This window comes from Microcebus murinus, chromosome 6 (genome assembly GCF_040939455.1).
Source record: "Microcebus murinus isolate Inina chromosome 6, M.murinus_Inina_mat1.0, whole genome shotgun sequence".
NCBI classification, from domain to species: domain Eukaryota; kingdom Metazoa; phylum Chordata; class Mammalia; order Primates; family Cheirogaleidae; genus Microcebus; species Microcebus murinus.
The window spans coordinates 80,017,143-80,030,583 of NC_134109.1; the positions used below are offsets into that span (position 1 = coordinate 80,017,143).

At 40.1% G+C, this 13,441-nt stretch overlaps 2 protein-coding genes and 1 pseudogene across 4 annotated transcripts in view; 2 read left to right on the top strand and 1 right to left on the bottom strand.

Annotated features, from left to right (window-relative positions):
- Window positions 1-7,140, top strand: part of KNL1 (kinetochore scaffold 1) — a 70,042-nt gene extending 62,902 nt beyond the window's left edge. For all 3 annotated transcript variants that reach the window (XM_020285948.2, XM_020285949.2, XM_076004247.1), the window contains 5 exons: window positions 467-535; window positions 1,513-1,622; window positions 1,822-1,940; window positions 3,403-3,525; window positions 5,449-7,140. In XM_020285948.2, coding sequence (XP_020141537.2) covers window positions 467-535; window positions 1,513-1,622; window positions 1,822-1,940; window positions 3,403-3,525; window positions 5,449-5,563 — 536 coding nt within the window. In that variant the 3' untranslated portion in view covers window positions 5,564-7,140. The remainder of the gene's footprint in view (window positions 1-466; window positions 536-1,512; window positions 1,623-1,821; window positions 1,941-3,402; window positions 3,526-5,448) is intronic.
- The window catches only part of CCDC32 (coiled-coil domain containing 32), a 375,634-nt gene that overhangs the window by 95,345 nt on the left and 266,848 nt on the right, over window positions 1-13,441 (bottom strand). The gene's annotated exons all lie outside the window — the stretch shown is intronic.
- LOC105872451 (ferritin light chain pseudogene) lies at window positions 10,350-10,857 on the top strand (annotated as a pseudogene).

A 13,441-nucleotide genomic window follows, 5' to 3' on the forward strand; every position in this document is an offset into this window, starting at 1 on the left:
GGCAAAACTTCCAATTGCCTATTGACAAAAGCCCTGATACCCAGAAGGAGTAGGATTCTAAACTACTGAGTTTTATGTGGTTTAAAATCAATAAAAATAGGCTGGGTGCAGTGGCTCATGCCTGTAATCCTAGCACTCTGGAAGGCCAAGGCTGGAGAATCATTTGAGCTCAGGAGTTTGAGACCAGGCTGAGCAAGAGCAAGAGCAAGACCCCGTCTCTACTAAAAAAATATAAATTAGCTGGACAACTAAAAATATATATAGAAAAACTTAGCCAGGTATGGTGTCACATGCCTGTAGTCCCAGCTACTCAGGAGACTGAGGCAAAAGGATTGTTTGAGCCCAGGAGTTTGAGGTTGCTGTGAGCTAGGCTGACCTACTGCACTCTAGCCCAGGCAACAGAGTGAGACTTTGTTTCAATAAAATGAGTAAAAATAAATACTCTCCTTATTCTGGTTTTTCCTAGTTGGTTGCTGTTTCCTGGAGAAGCCTGACAAGAAGATTGTGGACATGAATTTTCAATCTCTGTTGGATGGTAAGTTCAAAACATTTAAGCCTCTAAAGATTTGTTGGTGATTTACAGGTATCAATTGTTTCTCAAGAAGTCTTTCACATACTAGGTTAAATATAAACAATAATAATAATTTCTCCTTAGAAATATGTATTAGGGCTGAACGCCAGTGGCTCACACTTGTAATCCTAGCACTCTGGGAGGTCGAGGTGAGTGGATCACTCAAGGTCAGGAGTTCGAAACCAGCCTGAGCAAGAGTGAGACCTCGTCTCTACTAAAAATAGAAAGAAAAATAGGACAACTAAAAATATATAGAAAAAATTAGCCGGGCATGGTGGCACATGTTAATAGTCCCAGCTACTTGGGAGGCTGAAACAAAAGGATTGCTTAAGCCCAGGAGTTTGAGGTTGCTGTGAGCTAGGCTTATGCCACGGCACTCTAGCCCAGGCAACAGAGTGAGACTCTGTCTGAAAAAAAAAGAAATGTGTATTAAATGTAAAACTGGGTAATATTGCAAATATTATGTAGGTTTTAAAAGAAATTCTTTATTATTACTAGGTCTTGAGCAATGATTAATAATAGCTATTTCCATAATTTAAAAATCACCACTGTGAGCCCTTAGTCTGTATTGGACATGTATATTATTTACATTAACAGTATAAAGGACGTATTAATTCCCCAGTTTACAAATTATGAAAGTACAGATCAAAAAAATTAAGTGTTGTGCTTGGTATCAGTTAATAAAGAAAGCCAGACTTAAACTCAGTTTTATGTTACATTAAGTACTATTCTATATGTAATAAAGGCTTGAGTTTTTGTAGCAATGTCTTATGTTTATCATACATTTTACAATCATGTTTCAAAATAAAATTGGAGGAGGATCCTTATGTACCTAGTAGTTTGAGGGTATTTTTACCTTATATGATAGGGTGTTTTTTGCTTATCTAAAATATATGAATAATAAGTAATATCCTGCTTTTGATTTTTTTTTCCTTTCCCAGAGGATAAAGCTCCTCCTTCCTCCATTTTAGTTCATAAACTTATTTTCCAGTACATTAAAGAACAGGAATCTTGGAAAAAGAAATGTACAACACAGCATGAGATACCCAAGGTAAAAGTCTGATTGAAGTATTTAAAGGAAAATTCATGTTATTTTCCCTAACAGCAGAACTGAAATTTTACGTATATGATGGTGGATCCTGAAATGATAATTATATTCAATTGTTTGGCTTTTTAGGGTTCTTTATAAAAGAGCTACCAAACATTAGTGTTTTCATAATTTCATCAATTTTTCCCCCTATTTTTTCTAGATGCTTCAAGAACTCTCAATGGCAGTAAACCATTGCAGACTCCTTGGAGAGGAGATTGAGTTTTTAAAGAGATGGGGACCAAATTATAACCTGATGAACATAGATGTAAATAATACTGAGTAAGTATATTAGTTCCCTAGGACTACCGTAACAAAATACTATACATTGGATGCCTTAAACCTGTGGTCCCCAAACCCTGAGCCTCGGATCAGTGCCAGTCCCTGGCCTCTTAGGAACCAGGCTGCACAGTAGGAAGTGAGCATAGGGAGTGTGAGCAAAGCTTCATCTGTATTTACAATCACTCGCATCACCACATGAGCTCCACCTCCTGTCAGATAAGCTACAGCATTAGATTCTCATAGGAGCTCCAATCTTACAGTAAACTGTGCATGCGAGGGACCTAGATTACACACTCCTTATAGGAATCTGATGCCTGATGATCTGAGGTGGACCTGAGGTGGACCTGAGGTGGTGATGTTAATGCTGGGGAGCAGCTGCAAATACAGATTGTCATTAGTAGAGAGGTTTGACTGCACAATAAATGTAATGTGCTTGAATCATCCCAAAACCATTCCCCTGGCCCTGGTCCATGGAAAAATTGTTTTCCATGAAATTGGTCCCTGGTGCCAAAAAGGTTGGGGACCACTGGCTTAAACAACACAAATTCATTGTTTCACACTTCCAGAGGCTAGAAATCTGAGATCAAGGTGTAATCAGGGTTGATTCTTTCTGAGGGCCGTGAGACGGAATTGTTTCCGTGCCTTTCTTCTAACGTCTGGTGGTTTACTGGCAATCTTTGGCATTCCTTGGCTTAAAATGTATAACCCTGATCTCTGCCTTCATCCTCACACAGTGTTCTTTCATTGCACATGTCTGTGTCCAAATTTCCTCCTTTTTGTAAAGGACAGCAGTCATATTGGATTAGGGGCCCACCCTACTCCAATAAGACCTCATTTAACCTATTTCATCTATAATGATCTGATTTCCAAATAAAGTCACATTCTAAGGTTTGGGGGTATTAGCACTTAAACATAGAATTCTGAGGGAATACAATTTAACCCATAACAGTAAGTAATTAGTTAAAAACTTATTAAACTAGCCTGGTGTGGTGGCTCTCGGCTGTAATCCTAGCACTCTGGGAGGCCGAGGCGGGTGGATTGCTCAAGATCCGGAGTTCGAAACCAGCCTGAGCAAGAGCGAGACCCCATCTCTACTAAAAATAGAAAGAAATTAATTGGTCAACTAAAAATATATAGAAAAAATTAGCTGGGCATGGTGGTGCATGCCTGTAGTGCCAGCTACTCGGGAGGCTGAGGCAGGAGGATCATCTGAGCCCAGGAGTTTGAGGTTGCTGTGAGCTAGGCTGATGCCATGGCACTGACTCTAGCCTGGGGAAACAGAGTGAGACTCTGCCCCCTCCCCCCAAAAAATATCTTGTTCTAGATGTTTTACCTTGTTCATTTGGTAAGGGCAAGAAATAATTTACACTTAATTTTGGCATGCCAGTGTAAAAAGAAAATGTATTTGTTTTTCAGTCTAGTTTTGTTTTACATTTTTAATTATGGATCTTGTCTTTTACAGATTGAAGCTTTTATTCTGTAGCTCTGCAGCATTTGCAAAGTTTGAAATAACTTTCTCTCTCTCAGCCCATTATCCATCTGTACCATTGCCTTTCACCATTCAAAATCACCTTGGGAACATTGGGTGAGTAAAGGGCCAACAGGATAAGACTCCCAACTACTTTTTCACTTTTTTATTTTATTTGAAAGATCCCTCAAAGTGGTCAGCAAATAGATGGACCACAGTGAGAACTAAATGTCAGTTCTCTCTGACTTCGTTTTGAAGAATTGTTCTTAAAGTCATTGACCTTCATTTTTATCTCCAGTAGATGCTGGAGACCATTGGTCTATTCTTTTATATCTGCTTCACTTTTTAAAACACTTCTACGTAGAACAGGAATCAAGAAGGAAAAAATCCTTTATAAGCTTAGCCCAGATCACATATAAACAACTTCTGTGGCCTTAAAAACAGAATAATCGGCTGGGCGTGGTGGCTCACGCCTGTAATCCTAGCACTTTGGGAGGCCGAGGCGGGCGGATTGCTCAAGGTCAGGAGTTCGAAACCAGCCTGAGCGAGACCCTGTCTCTACCAAAAATAGAAATAAATTAATTGACCAACTAAAAAATATATATACAAAAAATTAGCCGGGCATGGTGGCGCATGCCTGTAGTCCCAGCTACTTGGGAGGCTGAGGCAGTAGGATCGCTGAGCCCCGGAGATTGAGGTTGTTGTGAGCCAGGCTGACGCCACGGCACTCACTCTAGCCTGGGCAACAAAGTGAGACTCTGTCTCAAAAAAAACAAAACAAACAAAAAAAAAAAACCAGAATAATCATTTGAAAAGCTGTGCAGTCAAAACACTTCTAAAAATGTCTTATTCCTACTAGGCTTTGATATATTTTGTGACTTTTTAGACATACTGCTGACAGATTGGAAGATGGCAGAGTTTAGAATTTGCCTACTTCAAATCCATCAACAAACACCAATGCTAGATTTTTATAGCCAGAGAAAGCAGCTAGGTCAAAATACCTCAGGAAGCTAAAGCAATATGATCACTTGAGTTCTGGGCTGTAAGTGTGCTATGCTGACCTGGTGTCTACAGTAAGTTGAGTATCAACATGGGGACCTCCCGGTAGAGGGAGTTGCAGGGTGGAAGAGTGGCACCACCAGTTTACCTAAGGAGGCATGACCCAGCCCAGGTCAGAAATAGGGTGTGTCAAAACTTCCATGCTGATCAGTAGTGAGACCATGCCTGTGAATAGCCACTGCACTCCAGCCTGGGCAACATAGAGACCCTGTCTCTAAAAACAAAAATGAAAAACCCCACTTATATTCTTCAAGTTCTTAGTATCTTCTGTATAAAAAAAAAAAACTTGTAAAATTCTGCTAATCAGAACATCTATTCAGGGCACCTTGAATCTATGCTTCTGTGTTGCAGTTCTCAAACTTGGCCCAAATAAACTCTCAACTTATATTTAAAAGAAAAAAAAAAAGGGTGGGCATAGTGGCTCATGCCTATAATCCTAGTACTCTGGGAGGCCAAGGCGGGCAGATTGCTCAAGGTCAAGAGTTCGAAACTACCCTGAGCAAGAGTGAGACCCTGTCTCTACTAAAAATAGAAAGAAATTAATTGGCCAACTAAAAATATATAGAAAAAATTAACTGGGCATGGTGTTGCATGCATGTCCTGTAGTGCCAGCTACTAGGGAGGCTGAGGCAGAAGGATTGCTTGAGCCCAGGAGTTTGAGGTTGCTGTGAGCTAGGCTGATGCCAGGGCACTCTAGCCTGGGCAACAGAGTGAGACTCTCTCTCAAAAAAAACCCAAAAAAAAATACCTTATAATTACATGCAAAATTGTTCTTTTTTGTACTTTTCCTCTTGGCTCAATCAAAATTGTTTCTTAGGTCTTGTTTTGGAATCCCATTTCAAACAGGATAGTCCGGTTATTCCCAGAAATGCCTCTGTACACTTCCTAGGAGACTGAGAAACCATACCCAAGAACATATAATTCCACTAAAATGGAGACAAGTATAAGATTCCAGAAAAATTAACCTTTTGTTCTTTCCAGCCAAGATGAAATTGCTCCCATTCTATCTAAAGTGCCACCGGAGGACAACTACCTGAAGAATGTAGTCAAGCAAATTTACCAAGATCTGCTTCACGACTGCCATTTCTTCCACTAGACCCCTGGACTACAGCTGTGTAACAATCAACTAGAATGTACTTAATGACATTATGTCAGGGTCTCCATTGCTCTGTAACCTTTTTCTTTAGTATGTATACACCCTAGTAAAATTCCTTCTGATGATGTGATAGTTATATTGTATGGTTAGTTTTTAAGTCTTTGCAGTCAGGAATGAGAAAAGGCTTCAAATAGCCTGTTATCAACTTGTGTATCTTTGTACCAAAGGTTTAGTAGTAGGACACTTGGGGAAAATTTCCCTAACTAAAATAGGGCTCTCTGCTTTAGTACAAACCCTAAGGAGTAACTTTTAAGTTTAAGAGGAGTTGTTACCAATGACAAAAACATTAGCCATTTTTCCATATATAGAGCTTTGATTTTTAGGTGGCCTGGCTGCTTCCCAGCAGATATTTCTGGAGTAGAGACAGGAGTGTCTACAAACTATTCTTCTTCCTTTTTCTCCATTTCAAAAACGCTGTTAAGAGAAAGCGATAGTATTCACCTATTGGAATGGTTGCCATCTTTTTTTGAGGGCCCTGCCTTTTATTCTATAGTATCCATTAATGTTTGCTTAATAAGTATAATTTTTGTAGGGAAAGTTAATTCATTTGGGTCCAGTATACATATGTAAATATATTAATGTTTTTGTGTTTGTCATGTAATAAGGAGATGTATATAGAAATTCATGTAGAGATACAATATAGAGATAACCTTCAGCCTAGGCAGCTTACATCTTTCTGAAGGATACTTTAGGGCAAGATTCTCAATCTTTTATTAAATAATGACACTTCAAACAATATCGTATCCAAAACATTATCAATTTATGGCAGTAATAATAAAATAATAAACTTGTTATAAGTATTGGTTCCTGAAGCCATACCCTCCTCCTATACAAAAATAATATCCATTGATTATTAAATGAGCAATATTATCTATGAGGCAAACATGAAAACACTTTTACTCAAACTTTAGTCAAACCATAATCATAAATTTTGTGTTTTATATTTAATTCTAAACTAAAATATATTTACATTTTTAAACTAATTTATCTTAAAATTTTGCTTTACACTTTAGGATTAAAGCCCTATGGGTACCGGGAATGTTACCTTCCCTCTTGATTGGTTTTTACTTCTGAGCTGTACATCAAAAGATCACATGGTCTTTTAACCTTCAAAAGTCAACACAAAACTCATTTGCTATAAAAATCAAGATGTAGATGTTCCCTATTTCCATAAACTCCTTGGAAAAACTTTAAAGTCATCAGTATGGTCTATTTCTATGAAGGTTAAATTAGCTTTCTTATTAGGACTGTTTTATTTCTTTTCCATAAGTGTAAACAGTAGAAGTTTTGTTTTATGCATTTTAGTAACCTGGAACAACCAGCTACAAGAATGATTTGGCTTGTAATGATGGTCTCTGCTTTCTTGGATTTGTAATATTAGTTCATAATTGTGATATTTACCTAGCTATTTGTGGGGTTTTTTGTTCACAGTATTGGTTATTTTCATAAATTTTTTGGAAGGTTTTTCTTCACTAACTGGAAAACAGATTATTTTTTGCACTATTAAAATAAGCGTATTACTTGAAATCTTCTGTAAGTAGTATTTCTTTATGAAGAGTATTTTAGCATGTATCCAATAGACCTTTGAAGATATACCAAAGAAACCTCCCTCTAGGTCCACTTACCTATTTGAAAACTAAGATAGGATTAAAATATGTCAGGACCTTAATGTAAGAACCAGGTACAAACCCGAGTTAGCCCTGTGTCTCTGAATAACAGTACAAAACTATTTTGAGGTTCCTCAGGAAGCTATCAGTTCTCTGAGCTAATGCAGTGGCTCTCAAAGTATAGTTCCCAGATTAGCAGCATCAGCCTCACCCCAGACCTACTGAATCTGAAACCCAGGAGTAGGGACCAGCATTTTGTGGGGTTTTCCCCCACTTTCTTTTTTCCTTTTATTAGCTTTATTAAAGCATGATTCACTCATCATAAAAGTTATCAAAGTATAAAATTGGACGGTTTTTAGTATATTCACAGTTATATATAACAATTATCACAATTTTATAATACTTTCATCACCTAGAAAAACAAAGTCTAAATCGTATATTTTCCCACAATTTTTAAAAAACCAATACCCTTGGCCGGGCGCTGTGGCTCACGCCTGTAATCCTAGCTCTTGGGAGGCCGAGGCGGGCGGATTGCTCAAGGTCAGGAGTTCAAAACCAGCCTGAGCAAGAGTGAGACCCCGTCTCTACTATAAAAAAATACAAAGAAATTAATTGGCCAACTGATATATATATAAAAAAAAAAAAAAATTAGCTGGGCATGGTGGCGCATGCCTGTAGTCCCAGCTACCCGGGAGGCTGAGGCAGAAGGATCGCTCGAGCCCAGGAGTTTGAGGTTGCTGTGAGCTAGGCTGACGCCACGGCACTCACTCTAGCCTGGGCAACAAAGTGAGACTCTGTCTCAAAAAAAAAAAAAAAAAAAAAACAAAAAACAAAAAACCAATACCCTTTACAGTTCAGTTTTATATATAAAGAAAAAAAAAAAAAAAAACAAAAAAAACCAATACCCTTTAGGTATTATCCTATCTTCACATCATTTCCCACCTGACATTTCTTAAAGCTACTATTAGTCTACTTCCTGTCTCTATAGGTTTGCCTATTTTGAACATTTCATATAAATGAAATAATATAATACATGGTCTTTTGTTACTGGCTGTCATTTAGCATGATGTTTTCAAGGTTTATTCATGTTGTAGTATTTATCAGTACTTCATTCCTTTTTATGGCCAAATAATATTTCATTGTATAGATCCATGATTAGGGCAATTAGGCAAGAAGAAGAAATAAAAGATATTGGCCGGGCGCTGTGGCTCACGCCTGTAATCCTAGCTCTTGGGAGGCCGAGGCGGGCGGATCGCTCGAGGTCAGGAGTTCAAAACCAGCCTGAGCAAGAGCGAGACCCCGTCTCTACTATAAATAGAAAGAAATTAATTGGCCAACTGATATATATATAAAAAATTAGCCGGGCATGGTGGCGCATGCCTGTAGTCCCAGCTACTCGGGAGGCTGAGGCAGAAGGATCACTCAAGCCCAGGAGTTTGAGGTTGCTGTGAGCTAGGCTGACGCCACGGCACTCACTCTAGCCTGGACAACAAAGCGAGACTCTGTCTCAAAAAAAAAAAAAAAAAAAAAAAAAAAAAAAAGAAATAAAAGATATCCAGACTGGAAAGGAAGAAGTAAAACTATTTGCAGATGATATGATCTCGTATATAGAAAGTCCTAAGGAATACACTAAAAAACTATTAAAACTGATAAATGGTTCAGCAAGTTTGCAAGATACAATATCAGTATTCAAAAATCATTTTTATATACCTAGCAATGAGCAAGCCAAAAATGAAATTAAGAAAACAATTCCATTTATAATAGCTTCATAAAATTATTTAGGAGTAAGTTTAACCAAGGAGGCTTAAGACTTATACATGAAAACAACAAACATTGGAAGAAGTTAAAACCTAAGGCCAGGTAAGGTGGCTTACTCCTATAATCCCAGCAGTTGGGAAGGTGGGAAGGAGGCCAAGGTGGGAAGATCACTTGAGGTCAGGAGATCAGAGACCAACCTGAGCAAGAGCAAGACTCCATCTCTACTAAAACAATAGAAAAAATAGCCGGGTGTGATTGTATACACCTGAAGTCCCAGGTACTCGGGAGGCCAAGGCAAAAGGATTGCTTGAGCCCAGAAGTTTCAGGTTGATGTGAGCTAGGTGGATGATGGCACTCTAGCCAGGGTGACAGAGTGAGACTCTCTCTCAAAAAGAAAAATAGACCTGAGCTAATACATTCAGCCCCCTGGGCATGTGGTACTCTGGGCTACCTCAGGACTCTTCAGAGAGTCTCCATCAGCAAGAAGGCCCTCACCAGATGTTCCATATCAACCTTGGACTTCTCAGCCTCCAGAGCTGTAAGAAATAAATTTCATTTCTTTATAAATTACCCAGTTTCAGGTATTCTGTTATAAGCAATAGAAAACAGACTGCAATAGAAAAACATAATTGTTCCTGTATTAATGTGCATATTTCACAATGTATAAGCAGATTCTGTCCAAAATCTGTTCCTGTGTCAAACTCAGAATCACAATTCTTTAAACACTTTTACGCAACTGTAAATTCAAAGGGGTATAACTTGAAACATCATTTGTAGAAATTCTAAAATTTGGCTAGGTGGGGTGGTTGCTCACGCCTGTAATCCTAGCACTCTGGGAGGCCAGGTGAGGTGGCTTACTTCTATAATCCCAGCATTTTGGGAGGATTACTTGAGGTCTGGAGTTGGAGACCAGCCTGAGCAAGAGCGAGACCCCATCTCTACTAAAAATAGAAAAAATTAGGGCATGGTGGCACACGCCTATAGTCCCAGCTACCCTGGGGGCTGAGACAAGGACGATCACTTGAGCCCAAGAGTTCAGGTAACAGTGAGTCATGATAGCACCATTGCACTCCAGCCTGGGTAGCCAAGCAAGACTGCCTCTTTAATTAAAAAAATTAAAAATTGGGGATGCAGGCAGAGCGTTGGGTGGTCTCGTGGCTCTGTCTTTTGCTTCAACAGTGCTTGGACAGAACAGACCCCAGGACTTCCTTTTTTCCAGCCTCCGACTGTTCTCTGATGGCCTCTCCACTTGCAATTTCCGGGACCAAGACCTCCAGACCAAGAGAAGATCTCTGCTGTCTCCTGCTGCTGGAGCCAGCTAACACCTTTTTTTGTGGGTAGTGTCTCACTGCTGAGCAACCATGAGCTCCCAGATTCGTCAGAATTATTTCACCAAGGTGGAGGCAACCGTCAACCACCTGGTCAATTTGCATCTGCGGGCCTCCTACACCTACTCTCAGGGCTACTATTTCTATCGCGATGATGTGGCTCTGGAAGGCGTGGGCCACTCTTCCTCGAATTGTCTGATGAGAAGCGCGAGGGCGCCCAGCGTCTCTTGAAGACGCAAAACCAGCGTGGCAGGCGTGCTCACTTCTAGGACGTGCAGAAGCAATCTCAAGATGAGTGGGGTACCACCCAGGACGCAATGGAAGCTGCCATGGTCCTGGAGAATCTTCTGAATCTTCATGCCCTGGGTTCTACCTACACAGACCCCCATCTCTGAGATTTCCTGGAGAATCACTTCCTAGATGAGGAAATGAAACTCATCAAGAAGATGGGCAACCACCTGACCAACCTCGGCAGGCTGGCCGGCCCCCAGGCTGGGCCGGCGAGTATCTCTTCGAAAGGCTCACTCTCAAGCACAACTAGAAGGCTGCCAAGCCTAGGTACCACTGAGGAGCCTCTCTCAAAGTATCAGGGCTTCTGCCTGAGCCTCTCCCTCCAGCCACTAGGCAGCTTTTTAACTACTCTGGAGTCCTCTCCCAAGCTTTGAACAAAATGGAAATAAAGCTTTTTGCAGCGTCAAAAAAAAAAAAAAATGGGGGGTGCAGAGAAGTTCACCCTGTGGCTAAATAGCTAAAGGTAGTATAGTTCTGATATAACAGAGGTAATGTCCTGAAAAAAACGGTAAAATGTTTTTACAGGCTGTCTTTTTAAAACCCCCTCACCCTTTTTGGGAATTAAAACCTGCACTCCTACTCTAGGCCAGTAATCAGAAGGGTCTGGGAGGGTTCTTTGTTTTTTTGTACTACAGAAGATGTTTCAATGGAATTGTCCAGGTAGAGGTCAGCTGGAGATGCTGTAAACAGCAAAAGCCCAAAGCTGAAAACTGCCTTTAAAAGCTCTGTATTTCTGCTTAAATGGAGGAAGATGGTACTTTAACACATTGTGCCACTAGGAAAAAATTTTTTCCTTGGGGCCACGGTGTTTTATTAGGAAAATAGAATAAAAATATTGAAATTTAATGAAAAATTTATTTTTTATCGTTTTCTGTGCATGGGTTATATGCAACTTGAAAAATAGTTTTCACAGCTCCCAAGGTAGAGACGTGTGAGTTACATATGCTTCACGAGGCCCTGGGCTCAAAACTACCGTTGAGTTAAACACAACTCACATGGCAGTTAATGTGTTAAGATGAGAATCTGCCACCCTTCTCATTTGCCAGCAGATTAATAAACTTCTCTTTCCTTTTCCTCAAACTACTTGTCCTCATTCTTTGGCCCCCAAGGACCAAACTTTTGGTAACACAGAGATTTCATTCAGGCCTTAGTGAATGAAGCCTGATAAATCACTTTTGCCCCACAAGGCTGTGTACCTTCCAGTGACTGTTTTTGATACCAGATTTAGTTTTTCTGTAGGATAGCTTCCTAGAAATAGAGCTGTTGAGTCAAAGGCTAGTTGTATTTGTAATTTTGATAGACTAAAAAGTACTAAACTTCCCTGTCAAATGATCATATCAATCTTACTAGCAATGACTACCCAGTTCCCCAAATTATTATTATTATTATTATTTTTTTTTTTTTTTTTTGAGACAGAGTCTCACTTTGTTGTCCAGGCTAGAGTGAGTGCCGTGGCGTCAGCCTAGCTCACAGCAACCTCAAACTCCTGGGCTCGAGTGATCCTTCTGCCTCAGCCTCCCGGGTAGCTGGGACTACAGGCATGCGCCACCATGCCCGGCTAATTTTTTTTTTTATATATATATATCAGTTGGCCAATTAATTTCTTTCTATTTATAGTAGAGACGGGGTCTCGCTCTTGCTCAGGCTGGTTTTGAACTCCTGACCTTGAGCAATCCGCCCGCCTCGGCCTCCCAAGAGCTAGGATTACAGGCGTGAGCCACAGCGCCCGGCCCCAAATTATTATTAATATAGTACATTACCAGACTTTTTCATAGTATCCCAATATGGTCTTTGGTTTTTTTTTGAGACAGAGTCTCGCTTTGTTGGCCAGGCTCCAGTGAGTGCCGTGGCATCAGCCTAGCTCACCGCAACCTCGAACTCCTGGGCTCAAGTGATCCTCCTGCCTCAGCCTCCCGAGTAGCTGGGACTATAGGCATGCACCACCATGCCTGGCTAATTTTTTCTATATATATTAGTTGGCCAATTAATTTCTTTTTTATTTATAGTAGAGACAGGGTCTCGCTCTTGCTCAGGCTGGTTTCAAACTCCTGACCTTGAGCAATCCGCCCGCCTTGGCCTCCCAGAGTGCTAGGATTACAGGCTTGAGCCACTGTGCCTGGCCCAACACCTTGATTTTAACCCATTGAAATGTACTTCAGAATTCTCACCTCCAGAACTGTAAGATGATAAATTTTTATTGTTTCAAACCATTAAGTTTGTGGTAATTTATTATAGCACCAATAGGAAACTCATACACTTGGGTAAATATTCTGTTCCATCAATTTATCTTTTCTGTAAAAGTACTTTTTAATTATTGTAGTTTTATAATATGTTTTAGTATCCGGTCAGTTTAGGTCATTTTATTTCAGTACTTTTCTTGCTCTTGTTTCTTATTTTAACATGTAAAGGTAATAACTTACTTGTTCTGTTTGTAACAGAGTAGTCACCCCTCCTCCCACAGATATGGAAGGAAAATGCTGAGAGTAAGGAATATGTAATAGAGGGAATGGTCTGGAAAAAAAAAACGGCAAAAATATTTTCTTTTTTTTTGAGACAGAGTCTCACTTTGTTGTCCAGGCTACAGTGAGTGCCGTGGCGTCAGCCTAGCTCACAGCAACCTCAAACTCCTGGGCTCGAGTGATCCTTCTGCCTCAGCCTCCCGAGTAGCTGGGACTACAGGCACGTGCCACTATGCCCAGCTAATTTTTTATATATATATATCAGTTGGCCAATTAATTTCTTTCTGTTTATAGTAGAGACGGGGTCTCACTCTTGCTCAGGCTGGTTTTGAACTCCTGACCTTGAGCAATCCGCCCGCCTCGGCCTCCCAAGAG